The following is a 27,684-nucleotide window of genomic DNA, read 5'->3' on the forward strand; positions in this document are numbered from 1 at the left end:
TCTCTCTTCTCTGCTGCCATGTTGGCTTAGGAACAAGGCTTTCTCCATCAACTCTTTCAACACGTAGTGACGTCAAGCCGCAGCCAGGCTGCTCTCGGCGCTCCCTCCGCTCGCCCAGTACCCCCCAGTCTCGGCTCACTTTCAGTGACTCAGCCTCGCAATCCATGTGCTCGGCACTCCGCTCTCCGACCTGCGCGTCCTCTCCCGGCATCCTTCGCGCTACGTCCGAGCCAGAGATTTGCTAGTCATTCCCGGACCGGAACCGGAAAGCGAGCTTTGCAGGCACCGGGTGGTCAGGATGAAGGAGGCTACGGCTAAACGACGGGAACCGGAGGATGTGGAAATGAAAGAGGAAGAGCCGGCGGCCGCCGCCGCCAACAGCACCGGGGAAGGAGGGAAGAAGGAGCTGGACAGCGTCACACTGGAGGGTATCCTTCTTTCCCCTTGTTGTGTCTCGTCCTCTCATAGGCTGTGTGTGTGTCTGTGGTGGGACTGCACGTCCTAGGAGTCACTGCCAGGGCTTGCTGTGACTTGTAGTCCTCCCATAGCTGGGAATTTGAGTGGAGGGGGCTGGTTTGCAGCAGATCAGGGAATGTGGGTGGTGAATGGGGCCTATGGGGGTCTCCAGTAAGGATGAGCTCAGGCGTGTTCTCATGCCCCACATGCAGAGCCTGTCAGGAAGTCGGCGTAGAGCTGCGCTAATCACAGACAGTGAGACATTGCCCTGATGTGCGGCTGCAAAAATCGGACAATGTCTCACGGCCTGTGATTAGCGCTGCGCTGCGCTGCCCTGACTTCCTGGCGAGCTCTGCACGTGGAGTATGTGAACACGCCTGAGCTCATCCCTAGTCTCCAGGAATTAGCGAATGCACAGTCATATGATCCTCTGAGATTGGCGCAGGGCTCAGCCCTGGGAGCGGGTGAATCTCCGCACCACATTCAGGGGAATGTCTATTCACCTCTATCTGTAGAAGTTCCATTCTTTCTGCTCTGTTGCTGGGGCTTGCACATCATGGGAAGGGCTCATTCACATTGGGCGTGGGGGCCGTATAACCTAAAAAACATTTCTGCACCTGGGAGTCACAGGTGTCCCACACAAATCAGTGACCAGCTGTAGCTGCGTAGTGGTAGCCCCACATCTGAGTGTTTACATGCATGCCGGGACAAATGTGCACCCCGTGGATGCAGGCAGTTGGCGATCGGGGTGCTCATTCATTCCTGTACATATGTAAACACTTGGATGTCCAGTTACTTGTGTACAGCAGCAACCTGCTATTGATTTGTGTAGGTTTCTGTGTGTAGGGATGAGCTCCGGCGTGTTCGCTTGATCCACGTGCAGAGCCGGCCAGGAAGTCGGCAGAGCACTGCGCTAATCACAGACAGTGAGACATTTCCTGATCTCTGCACATCGGTACAATGTCTCGCTGCCTGTGATTAGCACCGCGCCGACTTCCTAGCGGGCTCTGCACGTGGAGAGTGCGAACGAGCTGGAGCTCATCCTTAATGTGTGTAGCGCCTGTGACTTCCCAGAGCAGAGTTCTTTACACTGTAAAAATTAGCGTATTTCTGCACCGGAGAGTCACAGGTATTGCATATAAACTAATAGTAGACTGTGACTGTAAGCTGGTAGCCACACGTGAGTGTTTACATACATACAGGGACATATATGCACCCTATGGATGTAGGAGGGTGGCGTTCAGGGGAGCTCATCCATTCCTGTAAGCATGTAAATGCTTGCATGTGCGGTTACCAGTATACAGCCATGACCTTGCATTGATTTGTACAGGTAGCTGTGTACAGCACCTGTGACTTCCATATTTTATCTCCATCTGCAGAAATCAATTCATTCTGCTCTGCTGCGGAGGCTTGTACATCAGGGGAGGGGCTCATTAAAATGGGTGTCAAGGGCCATATTTCTGCATCTGGGAGTCACAGGTTGTCATTGATTTGTATGGGGCACCTGTAGCTATACAGTGGTAGCCCCACATCTGAGTGTTTACATGCATGTACAAATGTGTGCCCCATGGATGCAGGCAGTTGGAGATCCGGTTAGCTCATCCATTCCTGTACATATGTAAACACTTGGATGTGCAGTTACCTGTTTAGGGGAGCTCATCCATTCATGTAAGCATGTAAATTCTTGGATGTGCAGTTACCAGTATACATCAGTGACTTTTCATTGATTTGTACAGGTAGCTGTGTAAAACGCCTGCGACTTCCATATTTTACCATCTCCATCTGCAGAAGTCCATTCATTTTGCTCTGCTGCGGGGGCTCATTCACATTGGGCGCAGGGGGCTGTACAGCCTTAAAAAAAAGTATTTTTGCACCTGGGTGTCACAGGTCTCATACAAATCAATGGCATCCTGTAGCTGTGCAGTGGTAGCCCCATATCTGAGTGTTTACATGCATTCATGGACAAATGTGCACCCCATGGATGCGGGCAGTTGGCGTTCAGGGGCACTCATAAATCGCTTAACGTATGTAAACACTTGGATGCGTATTTACTATTATACCGCCCAAACCTGCCTGTGTGAAAATATAGCCGTATTTTACTTCCATCTGCAGAAAATCCAATTAATATTCTGTGATCTAGTGTTTGGGCTAAATTCACACAGTTTACACATCGGGAGAAAGGCTTGTTTACACAGCAGAGGTTTGTATGTCCTATAAATTAGCATATTTGTGCACCTGAGAGTGACAGGCACTGCATACAAATCAATGCCAGGTTGCAACTGTGCACTGGTTATCGCACATCTGTGTGTTTGCATTCATACATGCATACAGCCCCTGTGGATGTAGGTGGTTGGCATTTAGGGGCACTCATCTCTATACATATGTAAACCCTGGATGTGCGGTTACCAGTGTACAGCCGCAAACCTGCTATTGATTTGTACAGCTGTATGCAACACCTGTGACTTCCCGGAGAGTTCTGTACACTGTAATGCCTCTTGCACGCGGTACTGATGTTTGAGCATCTGCTATTTTTGTGCGTAATTTCAGGTGTTTATTTTGCGTGTATATGCGAGTTTGCGTGCACAATTCATGCCTATGGAAAATTCATGAATATTTATGCTCATATGTGCGCATACAGTGCAAAAAAACATGCAACGCAGATTTTTGCTTCGCCTTCCTCCTTTTTTTTTTTTTCCTCTCAAGAATACGCAGTGTTTGTTTATGTGCCTGTGTGTACAGGCACATTGTAAGCAATGCACTGCATTTTAGATCAGTAAAAAAAAATGCTGTACTGAGCGTTTTCATGCTGCAATGTGCAAGAGGCCTAAAAAAATCAAGCATATTTCTGCACCTGGGAGTGCAGAAAGCATACAAATCAATAGCAGGCTACAACTGTACACTGGTAACTGCACATCAGAGCTGCACGTTTAAGTGTTAAAAAAATTATCTCGATATACACACACACACACACACACACACACACACACACACACACACACACACACACACACACACACACACACACACACACACACACACACTCTCTCTCTCAATCGGCCATTTCCACGATTCTTTATAAACAGTGCAGAGCCGAGCTGTCAGAAAAAAAAAAGGAAAATACGTAAAATGTTTATCAACATTCCTCAGCGCTGAGAGATAGAGAAAAGATGCATGTAGCATTCGGTTCTTTTAGAATTAGATCAAAGGGATGAACTTTTGTCTGTAGATGAGGTCAATTTAACTACTTAAAGTGGTTGTTAACCCACTTATATAAAATCGTCCCATCTGTGCTGTAATCTACCAATAAATGTTCCTGTACCTGTGTTGGGTAAAAAAAAATGTTCATCTGTAATCCATATCAGTGCAGCTCCCAGTGCTCAGCTGACTCTTCAGGTCTCCTCACTTTCCGACAGCTCCAGTGGGTGGGGCCAAGCGATCCCGTTGACGTCAGCCGGGGGAGTAGAGTGTGAGAGTCGCGTCAGCTGAGCGCCAGGGAGACATGCTGTTATAGATACAGATGAGCATATTTTCTACATAACAAAGTCACAGGGACATTTTTTTATATATTACAGCGCAGATGTGATTTTTTTTTTTTTTATGAAATATGAGAGCAGAGGCGAGATGGACACAGAAGAGTAGGCTGCGGATGACGGAATCACATAAACAGACTACGGTGTCGGGGCTCAGCAGCCCTCATGCACCGTGGTCAGTTTACAGAGGGGAGGGTATAGCCAGGCAGATCAGCCAGGTATTACAGGGTGCCAAATTACACAGCACAAGCACTGTGCTGTATAACATGCTTTAAAAGAACAGAATGTGTTGGGGGTATTTTTGGGTTTAACAAACGCTTTAAAGACTAAACCTTTTTCTGCCATTTGTTGCTTACAAGTTAAAATCTGTATTTTTTTGCTAGAAAATTACTTGGAACCCCCAAACATTATATTATATATTTTTTTTTTTTTTTTTTTTTTTTTTTTTTAGCAGAGACCCTAGAGAATAAAATGGCAGTTTTTGGGAAAAAATATAGTAAAGTTAGCCCAATTTTTTTGTATAACGTGAAAGATGATGTTACGCCGGGAGAATCGTGATCTTTATTCTAACCAAAAAAAAAAATCATGATTTTCATTTTAACCAAAATCGTGAAGCTTTACCTCACATGCGAGTATTTACATGCATACAGAGACGGATAGACACGGAACCTGTACAAATCAATGACAGGCTGACACTGTTAGTGGCTGTTCACATATAATCGTACAAGGTGCAGTTGCATACCTCTAGGGACAGATAAGCAGCTCTGTGTCCAATCAGCTCCTCTGTTCCCAGGGTGTATACAAATCAATGATTTAAAAAATGAAAATAAAAAAAAATATTTACACAATTTCACAGTAGCCACGAGATAAAACAAGATACAGTTTATAAGGGCGCTCTGAACTTCAGGACCAAGCAAAAACAGATGTCTTTATGAACCAGAAAGTCTATAATAGGGTATCTTCCCCACTTAGGGCTGCACTTATAGAGAGAAGCAATCTCTGAATAGGAAACAGAAAAACAAAGAAAAGGCGCCTCTAAGTGTAGAATTAAAAGCTGTTTAATTTCCCCAAAAAGGGTTAAAAACACCTACAAGATATGTAGACTGGCAGAGCATATCATTAATATCCATGTAGGTGGTCCGGCATGAAGGCAGTGTTCACTGGCATGTACAAGTTCTTTAGGCTGTGTGTGTCCAGTAGCGGGAGGTCCAAGGAATGCCAATGGGAAAACCATCATCCCTTGGACCCCCCCCCCCCCCCCCTCCCGGCAGACCAGGAGATGCGATTTCCTATTACAGAGGCCACGTGTAAACAGGAAATACTCCATGTATGGCACTTGTTCCACCCCCTTCCTGTCCCCTCCGAAGGCAGGCAGAAAAAAAATATATATATATTTATTATAAAAAAAAATCGCTAGGAGATTCGTTGGGGGCCACAAAAGATATATATGTCCAAATCACCAGGCGTGCCATTTGAAACCAAAACTTTGGACATGCCAGCTCTATGGCATGCTATCTAAACAGGATAATCTGACCAATAATTTGGATTTCTAATTGAATATGAAGTAATGGTATACTGTAGTATATGCATGTATTTCCTGTATTTTTTTTTTTTTTTTTGCTAATGTTTCTTTAAACATTTTAGATATTAAGGAGCATGTGAAGCAGATAGAGAAGGCAGTGTCTGGAAAAGAGCCAAGATTTGTTCTTCGTGCACTGAGAGCCCTGCCATCTACATCCCGTCGTTTGAACCCCAATGTCCTGCACAAGGCTATTAATGGCTTTTTCACCTCCAATGCTACCACTCGTGACTGGATGCTGAGCTTCCTGGAGGAGGTAAGTGCGGGTATTATCAACATCTTCACTTAAAGAGTGTATAATCCCAACCTTACATATTCCTGATATGTGCCTGCTGTACCATGTACTTGTATGAAAGAAGTATCCTGTTCTTTTTTTGTATTGCTTCCTTTATGTGAAATCCCTGGCTTTCCTAATAAAAACTGGCCTCACTAGGCACGAGAGCACACCATGGTCAGTTCTCTAGCTGTGCTGGGAACTCAGCCTTCTCTCCTCCAATTATCAGATGCCCCCTTCCCCATGTATGTGATCATTTTATCAAAAATAAAAGGGGGGAGGGGTCTTTATAATGTGTGTTGTTTGTTTGTTTTTTTTTGTTTTTTAATCCACAAATGTTTTGCCTTTCATTCTAATTCAAAATTAATAAGTTGTTTCACAAGGTGATACTTTACATTTGCTTTAACGATTGTGGTATTGTTATATCGTTTTATAGTGTGTTGTACTTCCTGGTTTTAACATATGGAAATATCTTCTCTCTAAAACTGATAATACATTATACCAGTCTGATCAATCTCATTTAGATCTTTCCTCAAATGTGTGTAGTACAAGATCCTACCCTATTTTGTACAGATCGAATGGATTGTTTAGCTGTGGTCCTCATAGTGTAGTCAGATTGTATAGTGTACAGTGGGAAAAATTAATTATTTTCTCATCCGTATGACAAGCTTAAGAGATCCTGTGCCAAATAATATTGGCATTTTAACTGTCTCTCATTAGGGGAACAAAATCCGACTGGGGGAGGCACTAGAAAAAATAGTTTACTCTGTCAGATATAGGAACAGGGAGATATTGGGGGGGGGGAAGCTGGGGACCACTGCCACTGAGTCAGACACACACTCTGGTTGTGTATGGTAGTTAAGCATAATGGCTCTTATTGCGCTGTTTTAAACACAGATACAGAAGGTGGCTTTATTGTGAGATGCATACTGAAACTAGAATATATATTATTGTTAGGTGTTTACTTAGTTTGACGTATTAATGATAAAGTTTTATGTATTTTATAACCTATTCTTTTTACATCTAACTCTGCAGATGATGGATACAGAGGGAGATTTACAGTTCAGACCAAGAACAGGAAAGGCTGCCTCAGCCCCTTTGCTCCCAGAAGTAGAAGCTTACCTGCAGCTTCTTCTGGTGATTTACCTGATGAACAGCAAACACTACACAGAGGTGAGAGCATGGTTTATTTTTACCATTGTTTAATTACGTAGTGCATTTTATGTTTGACACCTAAATGTTTTTTAGGGCCCCAGTAAATTAATGCATCTGCTAATAAACAGCTTAGTAGCACTGTATGCTTTCTGGATAGCGTAGTAATGAAACGCATAACAATCAAACACACATAGGGGTTGATTTATTAAAGGAAAATCCACTTTGCACTGCAAGTGCACTTGCTGAAGATCTGAAATGAGGGGAATCTCTGCTGATTTTATCATCCAATCGTGCATAAGCAAAAATCTTTTTTTTATTTTTTATTTTTTTTCCCCCTTTCCTACATTTCCCCTTCAGATCTACAGCAACTGCACTTAATAGTAAACAGTGGATTTGCCTTTAGTAAATAACCCCCATTGCCTTTACAGACGCACATTTTTTTTTGGCCACAAGATTTCAAAGTGAACTTGTCTTGAACCAAAACACTTGTGATTACACTCTTATTAAAGCAGCTCTTCCCTGTTTCATATGACACATACTGAAAGTAAGTCTGAAATTATACAGCTCTTAAGTTTGGAATAGTTAGTTCCCTATGATTATGCAGTTACTTGTTTGTAGCAGTTCCTTTATAGCAAAAGTGTGCTTTGCCCATGCAGTGCCTCACAACTACTAGGAGAAAAAAAGGCACTTTTGAGTACAGATGAGTAATCTAGGTAATCAGGCCAGCGCTGTCGCTTGGGGGAAGAGAACAGACTAGAGTGGCATTAATTGCTTACAGATCACCCGCCCTTGTTTTACATCACTTCTTTGAAGAGGAGCATCGTTGTTATGGCAGCAGCCAGCTGCCATAACCCCGATATCCTCTTCAGCGGGCGGTCCGCTTTCAATTAAATGTGGTCTCTGCGGCGTATTCACCGCAAGATCACTTTTATTGGTGGCAAGAGAGGGCCTCCGCCGCTTACCAGAGCTGCTGGTAGTGGTGGAGGCGAACGGGTCTGCTCCCTGGCTTGGTATGGAGTCGATTGAGGGGAAGATGGCCCCCACCCGTCTCCATATCATTGCAGGGCAGAAGCGACATAAATATGTTACTTCTGCCTATAGCTCTTAAAGGGACATTTTTTTTTTTCAAATTACATTATTATTTGCATTTTAGTGTAAATATGAGATCTGAGGTCTTTTTGACCTCACATCTAATATTTAACAGGTCCTGTCGTGCTTTTTTTTTTTCTATTACAAGGAATGTTTACATTTCTTGTAATGGGAATAAAAGTGGCAAAACTTCTTTATAAAAAAAAAAGCAGTGTAAAAATAAGAAAAAAAAAACGTTTTTAAACACGCCCTGTCTCGCGTAGCTCATGTGCAGAAGCGACGCATACTTGAGTAGCACCTGCATATGAAAATGTTGTTTAAACCACACACGATCGTTAGAGTGAGAGCAATAATTCTAGCCCTAGACCTCCTCTGTAATTCAAAACATGCAACCTGTAAAAAAAAAATGAAAAATTTTAAACGTTGCCTATGGAGATTTTTAAGAAAGTATTGCAATGACTGCCATTTTATTCTCTAGGGCAGTGATGGCGAACCTTGGCACCCCAGATGTTTTGGAACTACATTTCCCATGATGCTCTAGCATTCTTCAGTGTAGTGGAGCATCATGGGAAATGTAGTTTCAAAACATCTGGGGTGCCAAGGTTCCCATCACTGCTCTAGGGTGTTAGGACCCCCAAATATTTATTTATATATTTTTTTAATTGTTATTTTCTAGCAAAAAAAAACTGATTTTAACTTGTAAACCCCAAATCTCAGAAAGACTCTGTCCTTAAGTGGTTAAAGTAAACCCATTGCTTTGCCCTAAATGGGTTTGCTTTCAGATTAGTTTGCATTCAGTTACATTGTGTTTCTGGATTCTGTGATTGTTAGCATTTATTATTTTATTCTCATTCCCCACAGGCGCAGAAGGTGTCAGATGACTTGATGCAGAAAATCAGCACTCAGAATCGGCGAGCTTTGGATCTCATAGTAGCAAAATGTTATTACTACCACTCTCGCAGCTATGAGTTCCTCAATAAGCTAGATGTTGTCAGAAGGTGAGCAGCAAATCAAGGCTTAGAGAGCTACATTGGACAATAATTTAAAATCATTCATTGATGAATTAATGCTATCTAGAAAATGTTGCAGCTATGCTAAATCTTAAAGTCTGGTCCATTTACCTAAAAGACTTTGTCTTTTGAAGCAGGTATTACAGTTGGGAAATTGGTTACAGGGATGGGATGACCCCACCAGAATTCACAGTCTTACCCAATCACTGTGGCCATCTAAATGATGGTGGCATACTTCCCTGTTTGGTATGGAACAAATCTTTGGAAAGCTCAGCTGTGAAACAGTGACTCCTTTTAATATGACTATTTCAGTGCAACAGATCAGAGCTGTTGGGAAATCTCACCAAAGAATTCTCATAGAGAGGAAAGATGAATAATTCAACCAACTAGTGTCTGTTCCAAACATTTTAACAGATGGGCAGAGTAGTCAGAGACACCGTGGCCTGCATGAGAACTTGCAGGAGTCCAAGTTACTCATCACAGTTGGTTTGCAGAGTGAATAAATCTACTGCACACAATCAGTTTAGGGGTGACAGTTGTATGCCTTTTTGTTGCAAATGTGTACATTTGACTATACAGTGCCTTTACCTGAAGTCCCTGGGTTGGATTGTTACCTCTACCTAGCACATATGAACAAGTTACATTTAAAGTAAAAATCTTGTATTCAAGAAGACCATACATTTTTATTTTCTGTAATTTCTCAGCTATTTTTTAAAACTTTCCTACCCTTAGGCCTATAATTGTGGTCTTAAAGTTAAACTTTGGGCAAACAGCTAAGTACAAAATTAAAGAGGGAAAAAAAGCGTCAAGCAGGCAATTTATTAAAGGATAAAAATATTAACAGCAATGGCACTCACAAGCAGATGTGGTGGGAGATGAAAGTTCACAGTGGATGGGAAGTCCAAGTATGAACCGGTAACTAAAGGAAGAAGGCAAGCCGTATAGAGGGAGCGAGATCAGCCTGGAATCTGTCTGGAGGGAACTGGGGTTGAGCTGCCCTTTGTGGCCTTGATGGTCTATCTGATGTTCGGATGTCCGTCCAAAATGTGTATTTCCAGCAGGAGTGTAGAGAGGAGCTGTCAGTCTATCTGCCATGAGAGCCAATAGGAACGCTTTTCTGAAGCAAGCCACAGTGGACGGACTGACAATAATCCAGCCTTCAACAGAAGATTGTGTAATTTGATAAGATGTACACGTATTTTATTTTGCATTCTGCTTTTGATTGGTGACACACTAACAATATATACTCTTACAGCTTCCTGCATGCAAGACTGCGCACAGCCACACTCAGGCATGATGCTGATGGACAGGCTACATTGCTCAACCTGCTTCTTAGAAACTACTTGCATTACAACCTGTATGATCAGGCTGAAAAATTGGTGTCCAAGTCAGTATTTCCTGAGCTGGCTAACAACAATGAGTGGGCTCGCTATTTGTACTACACAGGTGAGCAATGTTTTCCCCTGTATTCCATGATGACTTTTGAAAAGGTCAGAGAAGATGATGCAGCTGTGGTTCATCTCCCAAAACTTTCAGCTTATTTTCTGGACACACTGTTATCCAGAATTTTGTCTTATTACGGATTGTGCTGAACGATGATTGTCTTCGATCTTCGTCATGTAGAGGAGAAATAACGTACACATGAGCTAGGATTGGTTCTTATCTGTAGCTTTGATACCGGACATAACTTCTATGTCACTTTCTGTCTTCCTTCATGCCCAGCAGTATAACATTTCCTACAGCTATCTACAGTCACTCCAGTTAATTTATTACTGATCTCACATAAAGTATTTCACACAAGACCATCATAAATTATTTGTTTTTGTGGCAGACGTGCTAATGAATGGCCATAATTATGAAGTGTAGGGTTCACCTACCCAACACACTTTTTACATAGTAGGCGAGGTTGAAAAAAAGACGCAAGTCCAAACTATGTGTATGATTTTATGTTAGTATTACATTGTATATCCCTGTATGTTGCGGTCGTTCAGGTGCTTATCTAATAGTTTTTTGAAACTATCGATGCTCCCCACTGAAACCACTGCCTGTGGAAGGGAATTCCACATCCTTGCAGCTCTTACAGTAAAGAACCCTCTATGTAGTTTAAGGTTAAACCTCTTTTCTTCTAGTTTTAATGAGTGGCCACGAGTCTTGTTAAACTCCCTTCTGCAAAAAGTTTTATCTCTATAGTGCGGTCACCAGTACGGTATTTGTAAATTGAAATCATATCGCCTCTCAAGGTCTCTTCTCCAGAGAGAATAAATTCAGTTTTTCGCAACCTTTCCTCATAATTAATATCCTTCAGACCCTTTATTAGTTTTGTTGCCCTTCTCTGGACTCTCTCCAGTTCCAGCACATCCTTCCTGAGGACTGGTGCCCAGAACTGGACAGCATACTCTAGGTGCAGCTGGACCAGAGTCTTGTAGAGCGGGAAAATTTTAATGGTTTATCTCTGGAGTTTATCCCATTTTATTGCATGCCAATATTCTGTTTACTTTGCCTGCAGTAGCTTGGTTTTGCATGCCATTGCTGAGCCTATCATCTTCTAGGACCCCCAGATCCTTTTCCATCCTAGATTCCCCCAGTGTATAGTTTGCATTCATATTTTTGCCACCCAAATGCATTATTTTACATTAAACCTCATTTGCCATGTAGTTGCCCACCCCGTTAATTTGTTCGGCTCTTCTTGCAAAGTTTCCACATCATGCGGAGAAGTTATTGCCCTGCTGTTTATCCCATTCTCAAGGTTATTTATGAACACATTTAAATAGGATTGGTCCCAGGACAGAACCCTGGGGGACCCCACTACCCACCCCTGACCTTTCCGAGTACTGTCCATTTATCACCGCCCTCTGAACTCGCCCTTGTAGCCAGTTTTCAATCCATGTACTCACCCTATGGTCCATGCCAACAGACCTTATTTTGTACAGTAAAAGTTTATGGGGAACTGTGTCAAATGCTTTTGTAAAATCCAGATACACCACGTCTATAGGCCTTCCTTTTATCTAGATGGCAGCTCACTTCCTCATAGAAGGATAATAGATTGGTTTGGCAAGAACGATTCTTCCTGAATCCATGCTGATTACTGCTCTTGATAACGTTTTCCATTATTAAAATCTTGTATATAGTCCCTTATCATCCCCTCCAAGAGCTTGCATACAATTGATGTTTGACTAACTGGTCTGTTCTTCTCCTTTTTGCTTTTATATGCATTTTTACATTAGTAAAGGAGTTTACTCCTAGGAGTATTAGGAGTTAAGCCACCCGGGACTTAGCTCTTTTAAATTTATTTCCCATTGGAATGCACTGGCTAATGCCCTTATTTAATATGCTCTTAAAGCATACCTGTTTTTCCTCTGTGTTCTTTGTTCTTAAGATTTTATCCCAATTATTATCTTCTGTCAAGGTTCGTAGTTTAGGGAAGTTGGCTCTTTTGAAATTCAGTGTCTTTGTATTGCCCTTATGTACCCTATTTGTGTGATTTATCCTAAAACAAATTGACCTGCAATCACTGTTTCCTAAATTGCCCCGTATTTCCACATCTGTGATCAGGTCTGTATTGTTGGTAATCAGTAGGTCTAGTAACGCTTTGTTTCTAGTTTTTTTTAGTTGGTGGGACAGGGTTTGGTGACTAACTTTTAATATACTGAGCCTGAAAAACTATGAACTATCAAAAATTAGAGAATTGAGAACTTTCCCTTTTAATTGCTTATCCATGCTACCTTCTTCAGCTATAGATGGTGGCAAAGAATATGTTCATAAAGCAATTATTTCAGAAATGTTCTCTAAGTGTCGGAGTTTCTGGATATTTGGATTCTGTTGAAGGGTTAAGGTTTCTATTTCAAGAGATTGCACTTATGCTTTCTTCTAGGTCGGATTAAGGCCATTCAGTTGGAATACACTGAAGCCAGAAGGACTTTGACTAATGCTTTGAGGAAAGCTCCCCAGCACACAGCGGTGGGCTTCAAACAGACGGTAAGATTTAGTTATTTTTTTCTTTCATTAAAGGTTATGTAGCGCATAAAGAGGGGAGGTAAAATCTCTGTTCCGCTTGTTTAACTACTTCAGCCCCGGAAGATTTGGCTGCTCAATGACCAGGCCATTTTTTGAGATACGGCACTGTGTCACTTTAACTGATAATTGCGTGGTCGTGCGACATTGTACCCCAACAAAATAACGTCTTTTTTTCCCCCCACAAATAGAACTTTCTTTTGGTGGTATTTTGATCATCTCTGCGGTTTTTATTTTTTTCGCTATAAGCAAACAAAGCGCCAATTTTGGAAAAAACACAATATTTTGTACTTTTTGCTATAATATCCCCTTTTTTTTTTTATTTTATTTTTTTTAAACCTAATTTTTTCTTCTGTTTAGGCCGATATGTATTCTTCTACATGTTTTTGGTAATAAAAATCGCAATAAGAATATAGTGATTGGTTTACGTAAAAGTTATAGCATCTAAAAAAAAAAGGGGGAAAGATTTCTGGCATTTTTATTATATTTTTACCTTTAAAGCGGGAGTCCGTCTTTTTTTTTTTTTTTTTTTTAAAGCCAGCAGCTACAAATACTGCAGCTGCTGACTTTTAAAATAATGACACTTACCCGCCCAGCGCGCCCGCGATGTCGGCACCCGAAGCCGATCTCTCGATCGTCTCTCGGGTGCTGCTGCCGCCATCTTGGCTATGGGAATCAGGAAGTGGAGCCTTGCGGCTTCATTTCCCGGTTCCCTACTGCGAATGCGCGAGTCGCGCTGCGCAATAAGGATGGTCTCCGCTGTCTCTGGGATCCGTGTGTTTCCCAGCAGACAGCGGGGACCTTCGGAAAGGGGCGTAGATATCTGCGGAAAGGGGCGTATATTCTGCAGATATCTATGCCGGAAGTGGGTGCAGATACCTGTACTATACAGGTACCTGCACCTCCCTCCCCCCTAAAAGGTGCCAATTGTGGCGCCGGAGGGGGGGAGGGTTCCAATGAGCGGAAGCTCCACTTTAGGGTGGACCTCCACTTTAATAGCGGTGATAAGCGATATTATTATTTTATTTATTTATTTGGGACTACAACATTATAGCGGACAGATCAGACACTTTTGACACATTTTTGGGGCCATTGCCATTTATACAGCGATCAATGGTATAAAATGCACAGATTACTGTGTAAATGTCACTGGCAGGGAAGGGGTTAACTAGATAGTGATTCTAACTGGGGTGGGGAGGTTGTGGGACTGCCTGGTTGAGGAGACCAATCGTTGTTCATACTTAGTATGAACAACAGATCGCTCTCCTCACCCCTGACAGCATGGAGATCTGTCTGTTTACATTGACAGATCTCCGCTCTATCTCCTGTGTGGAGTGATTGCAGGTGCCTGGCACACACGCATCGGCTCCGAAATTTGCGCCCCCAGTAGTCAAACGGTGAGCCGATGTATAGCTACAACGGTTTTGCCCAGGGGAGCCAACCTGCCGCAGTGTAACTGCGACTGCTGGTTCGGAAGGGGTTAAAATGCCTTACCTATGCATATTTTAACAGCTTTTTATAAATGCAATGTAAGTAGATACTTTGGGATAGACTGGGGTTTACCTACTAAAGAAGTAGGCTGTTCAAGTGTTTCAGTAAATGAAACGCTAGCAAAAATACAGATTTTCCTTATGAACTAAAACATACACTTTTTAAGAGAAGAGTCTCTCTACTTTATTAAATTAAACAAAATGTGTGGCTTTACACATTCCTAGGCAGTTTTTTTAACCCTTCTTGTGTGATTCTGCACTAATTTCCTTCCCTTTTAATCTCCTCAGGTCCATAAGCTTTTGATTGTGGTAGAACTTCTACTAGGTGAAATCCCAGATCGTCTCCAATTCAGACAGCATTCGTTAAAGAGGTCTCTTATGCCTTATTTCCTCCTTACCCAAGGTGAGTCTTCCATGCTACTTTAAAGTGACTTTGAAATGTAAGTTTACTTTTTCAGGAAAGCTGAAAAGATGAACTAAAACCATTACCCCCCCCCCCCCCCCCCTTCTCATCAGGTTTCCAGTTGCACTTATCTTCATGGGGGATTAGCTGTCAGTGCAACAGTTCGGGCTTTGATTGCCTCTGCTCTTTTCCCCCTCTTTCTGTTGGGCTTCCGGGACAGATCAGAGGCATCTATTTGCCAAAGCGGTCACCTGCCATCACTGACCAGTCTGAATCGCTCTGATTCGTCCCAGAAGCCCCACGGAAAGATGTGGAAGAAGAGTGGGGATTTCAAATCCTGGTAACGCTACATGGGCACTGACCTCTAATAACCCACAAGTGCAGCAGGGGGCTGGGGACGCTGTGCAGTGTAAATGTACTTTTTAATTTTTTTTTTCTGAAAACATGAACTTAACCTTTAGCTGGGAAAAAATTCTGACATCTATAGTTTTATAGTTTTATTTAATTGTATACTTATTAGACCTACAAGTGTTACTCTTCTGCTGCTAATGGCAAGCATTCATTTTTCTGGGATCTCTGCAAAACCCAACAACTTTGTTCTACAGATTTGTGTTTTAGGGTGTTCTTTTGGCTTTTTATGGCATTTGCAATGTCAATTTCCATGTTTATTTGCATTTGATTCGTTGTTGTGGTGTACTCTAGGACAAATTTGAAAACGACATACATTTTTACACAGGTGTAGTCTGTCTTTTTTTTCAATAAGATGAGCATGATAGATTTACAATAACTTTTATTAATACTAGGAAATTGTGGGGTGTCTGAGAGTCGCAGGCACCACATCCCTTAATAATGACCTCAAAAGGTTTATAGAACGATTGCATGGGATTTTAAAGGTGGCAACACAAGTTGGTATAAAAATTCCCAAATTTTATTATAAACATTTAAAATGATAGAAATGTCATATAAAAAAAAAAAAAAATCATAGAATATCCATGTGGCTACAGTAAAGATGCAGTAACTTCAGCTCTACATGTTTTGCCACACTATGGCTTCTTTAGGAGAATTTTCAACTACTGCATACATAATCACTGTGTTGTAACACAATAATTGGGGTAAAATCCACACAGTAAACCACACACCAGCAGGATGTTTTGGGGTATATCACTGAGCTATAGGGGAATCGCATAAGAACCTGTGAGTTACCTGCCACTGTTGTGGAAGAAAGGTGTCCAAAAGGATAGACACCACCAGATCCTCTAGGACCCACATCTAAATCTGTTTGCAGGGCAGTTCAAAATTGACCCTGGAGTAGCTGCAAAGGGACAACAAGCTTGTATATTGGCACAATATGTCTGAGATAAACTGACAAGCTGTGGCGTGTCCCAGGAGTAAGGATGAGCTCCGGTGTCTGTTCGCACACCCGACATGCAGAGCCCACCAGGAAGTTGGTGCTGAGCTAATCACAGGCAGTGAGACATTGCCCCGATTCGCAGCTGCTGAGATCGGGAAATGTCTCACTGCCTGTGATTAGCGCAGCGCTGAGCCGACTTCCTGGCGGGCTCTGCACGTGCAGTGTGCGAACACACACCGGAGCTCATCCCTACCCAGGAGAGATGTGGAGTTTAGCTTTAACATCAGAGACATCTTGCCAATATATGGGCTTGTTGCCCCTTTGCAGCTACTCCAGGATCAGATTTTGAACTGTACTGCAAACAGATTTAGATATGGGTTCTAGAAAATCTGGTGGTGCCTATCCTTTTTGGACTCATTTCTTCCACAATAGTAGCAGGTAATTTACTGGTTTGTGTTCTCCCCTGTGGCTCACTTATATCTCCCCAAAACATCCTTCTGGTGTATGATTTATTGCACTGAGTTTACCACAATTATTGTATTACAACACAGTGATTATGTATGAAGTAGAGGTCGACCGATATATCGGCCGGCCGATATATCGGCCGATATTTGCCGTTTTTTAAATAATCGGCATCGGCCGATTATGTTAATAAAAAGCCGATTCTACAGCGGGACTTTGAAATGAGTTCTGTAAGAAGTCGGTGTGAGTTGTCTGAGTCGTCATAGCAACCCTTTCCTCCACTCTGGGCAGACTGCCAAGAAAAGAACTAAACAATACAATGTTTACACTTCTGAATGACTAAGTCATCTCTGTGTAGAAGTTCTCAGTTTAACCATTTAAAGACTAAATCTTTTCTGACACTTGTTGCTTACAAGTAAAAATCCTGTATTTTCTGCCAGAAAATCACTTAGACCCCCCAAAAAATATATATATTTTTTTAGCAGAGATCCTAGGGAATAAAATAGCGGTTGTTGCAATATTTTATGTCACACGGCATTTGCACAGAGGTCTTTCAAATGCATTTTTTTGGGAAAAAAATACACCATTTAAAAAATAAAATAAAAAAAACAGTAAAGTTAGCCCATTTTTTTTTTTTTTTTTTGTCCAAAAGTTTTGACTACCTGTTTTTATTTAATATATAGGTTTTTTGTTTTTTTTAATCTAGATCATACATACAAGTAAACTGATTGGAGGTTTGTTTTGTTTAATAAATGTTTAAAGCGGGAGTCCGCGTTTTTTTTTTTTTTTTAAAGCCAGCAGCTACAAATACTGCAGCTGCTGACTTTTAAAATAATGACACTTACCTGTCCAGCGCGCCCGCGATGTCGGCACCCCGAAGCCGATCTCTAGATCGACACTCGAGTGCTGCCGCCGCCGCCATCTTGGGTATGGGAATCAGGAAATGGAGCCTTTCGGCTTCATTTCCCGGTTCCCTACTGCGCATGCGTGAGCCGCACTGCGCAATGAGGACGGTCCCCGCTGCCTCTGGGACCTGTGTGTTTCCCAGCAGGCAGCGGGGCACTTGCGGAAGGGGGCGGGCACTTGCGGAAAGGGGCGTAATGTACGCCCCTTTCCGCAGAGAGCTAGCCCGGAAGTGGGTGCAGTTACCTGGATTATCCAGGTAACTGCACCCCCCTCCCCCCTGAAAGGTGCCAATTGTGGCGCCGGAGGGGGGGAGGGTTCCGATGAGCGGAAGGTCCATTTTAGGGTGGACCTCCGCTTTAAGTGTAAGAAATTTTCTGTATCACTTATGAAGACTGCTTTCACACTGGAGTGGGCAGACGTTGATGGTAAAACGCAAGTTTTAGCGGCTCTTTACCATCATTTTAGCGGTGCTATTTGGCTGCTAGTGGGGCACATATAACCCAGCTAGCGGCCAAGGAAGAGGTTAAATGCGCCCATGAAGCACCGCTGCCAAATCGCATTGCATGCGCTTCGGCAGTGGTGCCCATTCATATCAATGGGCAGGAGTGGTGGAGGAGTGGTGTACACCACTCCAAACGTGCTGCTTGCAGGACTTTTTTTTTTAAGATCCTGCCAGCGCATCGCCTCAGTGTGAAAGCACTCTATCTTTCACGCAGACTGCAGGGGAGCCATTTTGCAGGCACTTTACAGGCGCTATTTTTAGCCCAAAAGCGCCTTAAAAAACGCCCCAGTGGAAAAGGTGTGTTAGATCAAGGGGGATTAAAAATAAATAAATAAAATAAAATCGGCCTAACATATCGGCCCAAAAAAATCGGCATCATATATCGGCTATCGGCCTCCATGATTTCTAAATATCGGCATCGGCATCGGCCAGAGAAAAACCCATATCGGTCGACCTCTAGTATGAAGTAGTTGTAAAGTCTCCTGAAGAAGCCATAGTCTGGTGAAACATGTTGAGCTACAGTTACTGCATCTTTACTGTAGCCACATGGATGTTTTTCTATCATTTTTAAATGTTTTTATAATGCAATTTGGATATTTTTATAATAACCTATTTTGGCACCTTTTTTTTTTAAATCTGTTCTCATTTTATTCATATTTTTATTAATACTTTATTATATGATGCACACAGTGTGATCCAAAAGCAGCAGTAATTTGAGTACAGACTTGTTCACTTTGTATGAATGATGGAATAATTTATGGTGGTGGTAATTTTTGATGTCTCCTTGTACATACAATATGTAGAAAATCAGTACAAGACTCTTTACATGCTTTTCTTTTACAGCTGTCCGTACAGGCAATCTGTCCAAGTTTAATCAGGTGCTTGAGCAGTTTTGTGAGAAGTTCCAGACCGATGGAACATACACACTTATCATCCGACTGAGGCATAATGTCATCAAGACAGGTAGGTAGATTGCCTCCTTCAGTGAATAGACCCTGCCGGGGCCTGCTGAGTCAGTAACATAAAGTTCTGCTGTACAGTCAGAAGACTCAATATAGAAGGGGTGAGATTCATTCATGAAATAGTAATAATGCTACAATTTAGGCATAATCCACCCCCCCCCCCCCTCTTGTATGCTTCTCTGTTGTTTATCTGATGTAGTGTCTCACTTCACAGCATTTAAAGAGACCCGGTCACCCCCTTGCAAGTAAAGACACCGAAAAAATTTTTATTGTCTTGCAATGTGCCTGATCTTGCTTTCAAATTTGATTATTTCAGGAAGAGCCAACTACCTGATACAGCCCCCTCCTTCCTTGCACATGACAGCCCTCTCCTCTGTTGGGGGTTAATTACTCTCTGTGCTGGTCCAGCTCCTCAACTCTCCGTTTAAGTTGCAACTGGGAGAGGAGCAAAGGGGAATACTACAGAATGTTAATTGAGTGACCGTTCTGTGTCTGCTGGGGGTGCTAATGTCACATCCAAGATGGCGGTACCCAGCAGCAGTCTTGAGGCTTTTACATAAAAATAACACACCTAAAATATGTTAATGCACATATAATATTATGAGAGGATTTTTTAAAGGAATGCTCTGGTGACAGGGTTTATTTTATGCAAGTAGTAATTGGGGAAAGAAGAATTAAAAACCTACTGTATCTTTATCGATCTGACTGATAAAATTTAGGATGTGGTTAAAACTGTTCATTGCATAATATTTATTTAAAAGAGTCTTCAAGGCACCTGCTTGTTCTGAGTCCGTGTTATACCAAGTAATAAAGGAAGGGTAAAGTCCACAGCCTTCCTGGATCGACTTCAATGCAACCAGCCTACCCATACATGGATCGAAACTCCAGCAGTTCCTGCTGAACTTCAATCCGTCTATGGCCGGCTTTACTTGGGTTCCAAGTCAGCAAGTCTCAGAGTTGGTGGTTTCTAGGCCACATAGGAGAAAATATGTAAAGGCATTGATGACACTGACTGCAAAGTATTTATGGCAGTTTGATCATTTTTTTAAATGATCGATACATTTTTCGAAATCTTGAGCGCTTTTTTTGCTTTGCAAACTGTTGGCTAAAATATAAATATCTTGCATGCCCCTTGTAATATCTTCTGCTATGTTATCTGAATACGCATCTGTTTGATTTTATTGAAGGAGAATTAATAAAAAAATACACACTGTTGGATAGTTAGCTATAGAAAATTAGGGTAACAAAAATGAGGACTATGAGCAAATTGTTTCCTTTTGTGAACTGTCAAACCAGTGGGGTTGATTTACTAAAACTAGCAAGTGAAAAATCTGTTGAAGCTGTGGATGGTAGCCAATTGGCTTCTAACTTCAATTGTTCAATTAAGCTTTGACAATAAAACCTGGAAGCGGATTGGTTTCTGTGCAGAGCTGCACCAGATTTTGCACTCTCCAGTTTTAGTAAATCAACCTCACCGTGTCATATGATTGTCTTCCAATCATGTTCAGCAGTTCGGTTTTTTTTTTATTTTTATTAATGGGCCCTGGTATAAGCTGACTGCACTCTTCACCCAGTACTGTCTCTGATATAAACAAAAAAACAAAACTGCAGTGGAGAACCATTTCAGGCACCCTTTTATTGTGGCACTTCATTAAATACGTTTAAACATCAGAGATATCTTATTTATTGCTGAGTTTTATTCTTTGGCCATTTTTTTTTTTATTATTTTTTTTTTTTTTACTTTCTTTGATATTACACACTCGCACTAATGTGTTTCATCACCTTATTCTGTAGGTGTGCGTATGATCAGCCTATCATATTCCAGGATCTCTTTGCCTGACATTGCCCAGAAACTCCAGCTTGACAGTCCTGAGGATGCTGAATTCATAGTTGCTAAGGTAAACGCCTGAGAGGAGACATGGCGAGAGCCTGATATATAGAACATAATGTACATTGAAGTGCTGATGAAACACTATTTGGAAAGCGATTTTTATTTCGAACCCCAACTCCAGATAGATTTTTATTTCTAGTTCTGCAAAGCATAGAGAAGTTCTCTGCCCCCTTTTAATTTTTTTTTTTTTTTTTTCCATTCCCAATTTCTTGATCCTGTGACACCTGTACAAAAGATGAAGGTTGCGATTGTCACCAGAACAGGACATTACTATAACTCTTCCTTCTATTAAATGTGGTTTTATTTCATCTGTGTCCCAACTGGAGACATTTCTCATGCTTCCGGTCCTGACAGGAACAAAGCAAAATTCTGCCCAGTAGGACATGACAGTAAAACTTGACAGAAACTTTCTCTTCCCAGCTCTATCCAAACAAAATAAAACATTTTAGCTGGAGTGTGTCTTTAAAACTGAAACTTAAAAAAAAGAATAACTACTAACAGGGCTGTTTTGGTAAAAGGTTTGTAAATTTCTATTAGCGTACACTTCCTCTGGTTCATGTGCAGTGTGTACTCCCGGTCTATAAGATGTTAGGAATATTGCTGGGACAATATAACTCCAGTGCACAGGAGTTACGTCATTAGTGGTTGCCAATGGGGGAGAATAATAGCACCCAAAAGAAGCAATTAAGAAGATGGTGTGACAGTGGACAGAGAGGGGCGACACGACAATGGATTGTAGGAACTGCAGGAGGGAAAAGGAGTTTACCATATGGTGCATTTACATGATGCCATATGTATGTGTGTGTATGTATGTGTATATATATATATATATATATGTGTGTGTGTGTGTAATTTTTTTTTTATTCTCAGCCAGCGACTCTTACTTTATAAAAGCATTCCGAGTGGCTGATTAGCCGCTGGATAGCTTTTAGAAGCAGCAGGAAGGGGTTGTCCACTATCCCACCGCTCGCCAGTGTTTCTCATTCTTACCGGCTAGCCATTGAAATGATCCGACAGTTCACGCGGCTGGTCACAGAGGTGAAAGACAAGTTGAGGCACAAAAAAATCATATAATAGTATACCCAAACGGGTGTGGTGGCAGGCTGTCTACATAAAAGGCATTTGCAAATACAGTGTTACTCTGTATCTATATATGGTCAGGTCCAAATGAAATGTCTTGGTTCTTTATAAAGAGAAGTTCCACATACAGGGCTGCCACCGTCAAGGAACTGAAACCAAGTTTCCAAGTTGCTAGAAGATACAAAAAGAAGAGAGAGGGGGCACCTCTGGGTGCAGATTTTTAAAAAGTTTTCACACATTTATTGATAACAAAAAGGTGTGCACTCGCATATTCCGTAAACAAAACGAACGTTAAATATTGTAGGGATCATCTGATTCGATACGTAATCTGTTGTAGTCCAGTCCGCATATGTCCTCTTGCATCTCTGAATGTTTCCACCGGTAGATGTTTCAAATTTGCCGGCTATAGTGGACGCAGAGTGTGTAGTCTCAAAACCAGGCTTGGTATACTGTGGCAAGCAGGACGTGGGGCTATGGCGTAATTTCTCTATTATTTACCCCACAAGGAGGTATTTCACCTTCACAGTATGGGCCACTGTGTAGCCTGTGGAGTGAGAGGAAACTTCCTGTCCTGTGTTTTCCAAGTGCCTCCTTGTCTGCGATGTAAGTGGTCATCACTTTTAACCTCTATTTCTTGCTGTTAGGTGGTCCCACGAAATCTGCCTCTTCCATTGCCCGGGCTAAAAACATCACTTCCCTCCTCACTTCCAGGAGGGAAGTGATGTTTTTAGCCCGGGCAATGGAAAAGGCAGATTTCGTGGGACCACCTAGCAAGAAATAGAGGTTATCCTGTTTTCTCTCCATGTTCAAAAAGTTTCTGCTTAGGGAAAACTTTTTTTTTTCTTCTAGACATCTCATATTACAACTGATTAGCTACCCTGGTTTGTAATTTAAGGCGGGAGGCCTTGTCAGGAGAGGGGTCAGCCTCATACTAACGTTCCGCAAGTGAGAGTTCATCCAGTACCCTGTCTGTCTTCTCCGCTGCGGCTGATTTTAGTTTATTAATTTGGGATGTCCGAGTTGCCCTCGCATGTAATTTGAGTCCCATATGTTCGCAAATGAGGCAGAGTGAGCATTGACCTGAAAGTATCTTTTCCATTCATCGTCTATCTGCCCATCATCTGGGAACAATGAGCACCAAAAAGGATTGAGTCTCCATGTCCTGGGTGGTTTAGTTAATGGGATAGTCAATGTGATCCAATATGGACTATGGTCTGACAACAGTCTTGGGCAGAAGGCTGCTTCCAGTAGTCTAGGTACCAGTATCTGTGAAAGTAGGATAAAGTCTATACGGAACATTGTGTTGTAGGTGGAGGAGAAACAACATGAGTATGCCCTGGTGGTTGGGTGTTTAGTCCTCCACGAATCAGCCAGATTGAAGTTTGAGATCAGTCTGGAAAACACAGTGCCATTGATTTAGTAAATATACATGTTCATAAAACGTATAACCACCTTTTGCATTTATTCTGTCTTCCCCTTTTCAATTTTATCTGTGCAGAAATAGGTATTGGTAGTGCGGCCTCCTAAGACAGACAAGCAGTGCAACCTTCTTGCAGGTTCCCATTCTCATTCTCATCTCTGACTTTGTTTTACCTAGGCAATCCGTGATGGAGTCATTGAAGCCAGTATTAACCATGAAAAGGGTTATGTCCAATCTAAGGAGATGACTGACATTTACTCCACACGGGAGCCCCAGCTGGCTTTCCACCAACGCATTTCCTTCTGTTTAGACATTCACAATATGTCCGTCAAGGTAAGGAGACCATTTAATATTGAAAAATGGCCCACGATACAATGGGCACTCCTCTTACACTGCACCCCAAACCTTACCTACTGGGGATATACCCAGAGCCAGATATGGATAAGTTCAATGGATGAGAACTAATTTACCTGAGTTCAGTACATGGGTGGCAGAGGTGAATAATAGCTCTACCATATAAGAGAAAATTGAGTACTGTCCGTGATACTTTTTTTATTTGCACTGACATACAATTTTTCAGGACAAACTTTTGGGGTATGTTCCCTTCTTCAAGGTCCAAGCAGTACTGATTCACAAATTTTTAAACAGAATGTTTGTAAAAAAAACACATCTCTGAGGCAAAGGAGAGAAAACTAAACACATACAAATCAATGGTAATAAAGATAGCAGCAGAGTTGGGTGGAAAAAGGATGTTTTTTTTTGGGACTTTGCATGAGGCAACGAATGGATAGATTCGTCTGCCTCCATCCCTATTATATGCAGAAAAATGCAGCAAAGAGGAAAAATTGGGACTTTAAATGAAGCACAGCTAAGAACATAAAATAGAATCACATGATCATGGGCCCTGGAAGCATGAGCATTGAATCAGAAGAATAACATGATATAATTGAACAAAATCTATACTATTTATTATGCATGATAATGACATAATTCATAACCAAAATATGGAAAATAGATATATTGGTAAAAAAAAAAAAATTATACTATTTCATGAACAACATGATTGAGTTGATAATGGTATAATTCAAAACCAGTCTATAGCTAATAGAAACATTGGCAGATTATAGTGCAATTATACTAATTCATGAACAACAATCATGTGGAAAATAATGAATTAATGAACACTAATAGTGAAATTAATATCACTTATTACGGAGTTTCAAGATCACATGATTTGAAGATGAAACGCGTAGAGCCCTAGCCTTATGCTACATCTTTAAATCACATGATCTTGAGACACATGTTTGTCCGCCAGGTACCTGAAGATTGCCCTCCACCATAATTTCTGTTATCTAATGGAGACTGAGCGATGTGGAAATATGTCAACAATGTAATATGATTATTATCTTTTCTGTTATGTGTAAATGTATTTCTTGGCATGTAATATGAACTACACAAGATGTCTGTTAAGAGATGACCATTGGTAAGATCGTCAATGCATATTTGACATTTCCTATGCATATCATTTATTTGTAAATTGTTATTTTTTGTTACAATAAAGATACTGTCTAAATTAAAAAAAAAATACTGAGAAATAGTGATGCCCATTCTCTCCAGGCTTATTTAGGAAAGTCTGTAATAGCTTTTATGATTTACAAGTAAAGGAGTGATGCATACAAAAGGAATAGAGCTCATAAATGGGATGTATTTTATTTGTAAGACACAATTTTATTTTATTTTTTTGTAGGCTATGCGATTCCCTCCCAAGTCATACAACAAAGATTTGGAGTCGGCAGAGGTAAGAACCAATAGAACAGCTCCACCGAGTTTTTAGTTTAAGCAGAGGTAAACTCCCTAGCAAAAATAAAAAAAATCATTGCAGAGACAACTGTTTTATATAGAGGCTAGATTTGAAGATTTATTGTCATTGTAAAAGAAAATTCACAATGAAATTACATTACTACTCCACACATTTTACATATAAAAACAATCATCACCTACACATTTACTATAACAGTAAAAATAAGCCAAAAAAAAAAGTAGTTTGTTGATAACAATGAAATGAAATTTTCAAAATACTGATCACCTGACCACCTGCTATCTTCATTGGGCAGGGGCTGTGGTTGGAGTGAGAGCTTGGCCCTTCCTCTCTTCCACAGTTGTAATCCCTTAGGCCCAGGCCACAGGAGCTAGGTGCACATGTCAATCTCTAAGAAAGGGTCAGGGGGATCGGGCAAGACACACCCTTGTAGGAGTGCTCAGCCTCCTCTTCCCAAGGTAACGGCTCTGTAAGAAGCTGAAAGATGACGCTGCCATTGCAGTCTTGTAGTCCTAAGACAATGTGACAAAGCGGTGAGAAACTGAAACTCAGCATTGTCGGCTTGCAGCAGGAAGCCGGGTTGGACCCAAACTAGCAGAAGCATCGGGTATGAACATTAACACCGGGGACTGATTGATAAAATGATTTCTACTTCTCAAAGCTGAATTTTAGGTTTAAACAGAGCTTTTTTTTTTCTTTTTTTTTTTTTAAAGACTTTGAAGCGTTATTTACACAGGTGTATCTATCCATCCACCTATGCAAGAGGCCGTCTTCGCCTGCATGAGATGCACAAGTGCTGGACACAACGGCTGCACAGATACAGCCACTGGTCCCAATTTGACAGCCATGCGGGTGCGTGTCCCCAAATGCACAGTGTGCATTCAGGCCCTAGTGGCTGTCAGATTGAGACCAGCTGTATCTGTGTAGCTGCTGCATGCTAATGGGCATGAATGGGACTGCCTACATGTGGATGCACAGAAAACACCTCTGCATTCCATGCGGGCATAAAGAGTCATCAAATAACTAAGATTAATACCTTTTGTGTGCAGTATGACACTAACTTTTTCATGAACCTTTGCTAGATGTAATTGTACTCCTGAAAGGCTCCGCTTATGGTGTGAAATTCTCCATTTATTTTAACTGGACAGCTGTAGAATTAAAGTTCCAAAAACAAATTCCTTGTTACTATAGATAAATGAAGCTCTTGAAGCCTTTATTGATTCAGTTATGTTATATTATTATTGGAGAACCTATGGCCAGCCTTTACTTACTGTTCCTTCCTGATGCTGTGCATGCTGTACTAATTCATCCATTTGTTTCTTTTTCCTTTAGGAGCGGCGTGAGCGGGAACAGCAGGATTTAGAATTTGCTAAAGAAATGGCTGAAGATGATGATGATGGCTTCCCGTGACCTTGACTTTACCCACCCTCACTTTGTTCTGTTTATATTAGGGTTTATTTTTTTCCGGTTTTGGTTTCAAGCCCTTCCTGGTACACCCCCTCGTCCTTTCCCCTCCACGTTGGCCATTTTATAAACAGTCATAAGCATACATCCGTGCAGCAGAGAACTGGAAGGTTTCTCCAGCAGGTTTTGAAGTAACGGACTGCATCTTCTATTATGATGTATTTATGAACTCTTCCTAACTGGCACCCCTCTACTGTGCCTACCATTATAGATTTATTTTTCATGTTTCGGCCTTTGAGATTGTCTACAATGTTTTACTTTATACACCACCCTTGGATAACCAGCAGTCCCTTTCTAGAAACTTCCAACTGTCTGTGCACACCTTACGTGGGTGTTGGCAGTGGTAGTGTCCCAAGGAATGGAGGGCCATGGGTTACCCAGATGTGGTCAAAACCAGTGTTTTTTTTTGTTTGTTTTTTCTTAACTCCTGTACCCTCAAAATCGTGTTTTCAGGGTTTCGTTACTCTCGCACAAGTGCTTCAACTGTATAGATGGCTGAACTGATGATTTCCACAGCTGTGCTCACTGTGGGAAATTCTCCAAACATGACCAGTTGGGGGTACTACAGAATTAGAGCCGAGAACCACTGTTCTACAATAGGTTACAAAAACATTTTGGCCTAATCTGTTTTGCATTTTCTGCCAATAGTTTTAATACTCGCACTTCAGCTGTAAAGAAGTGTAATATACAATGACCCGGAGTCATAAAGTTCCACTTAAGATCTTGTACATCTGATTATTTTTTTGTTACTGATCAAGACTGTAAGGTGATGACATGCATCAAGTTTTGTTCGGCTCTTTAGTAACTCATTAAAGGCTGTTTGTAACCAA

General features: G+C 41.5%; 1 protein-coding gene across 1 annotated transcript; it reads left to right on the forward strand.

Annotated features, from left to right (window-relative positions):
- Positions 1-216: 216 nt before the first annotated feature.
- Positions 217-27,684, forward strand: PSMD3 (proteasome 26S subunit, non-ATPase 3). Its single transcript, XM_077459821.1, has 12 exons — positions 217-428; positions 5,631-5,821; positions 6,875-7,012; positions 8,945-9,081; positions 10,349-10,539; positions 12,965-13,068; positions 14,883-14,997; positions 19,062-19,181; positions 20,975-21,078; positions 23,749-23,904; positions 25,319-25,369; positions 26,723-27,684. Exons 1-12 carry the CDS (start codon positions 299-301, stop codon positions 26,798-26,800), a joined length of 1,515 nt encoding a protein of 504 aa, XP_077315947.1. The 5' UTR covers positions 217-298; the 3' UTR covers positions 26,801-27,684.

Source organism: Lithobates pipiens, unplaced genomic scaffold (genome assembly GCF_037356315.1).
Source record: "Lithobates pipiens isolate NorthernLeopardFrog02 unplaced genomic scaffold, aLitPip1_a1.2 Scaffold_28, whole genome shotgun sequence".
In the NCBI taxonomy this organism is placed as follows: Eukaryota; Metazoa; Chordata; class Amphibia; order Anura; family Ranidae; genus Lithobates; species Lithobates pipiens.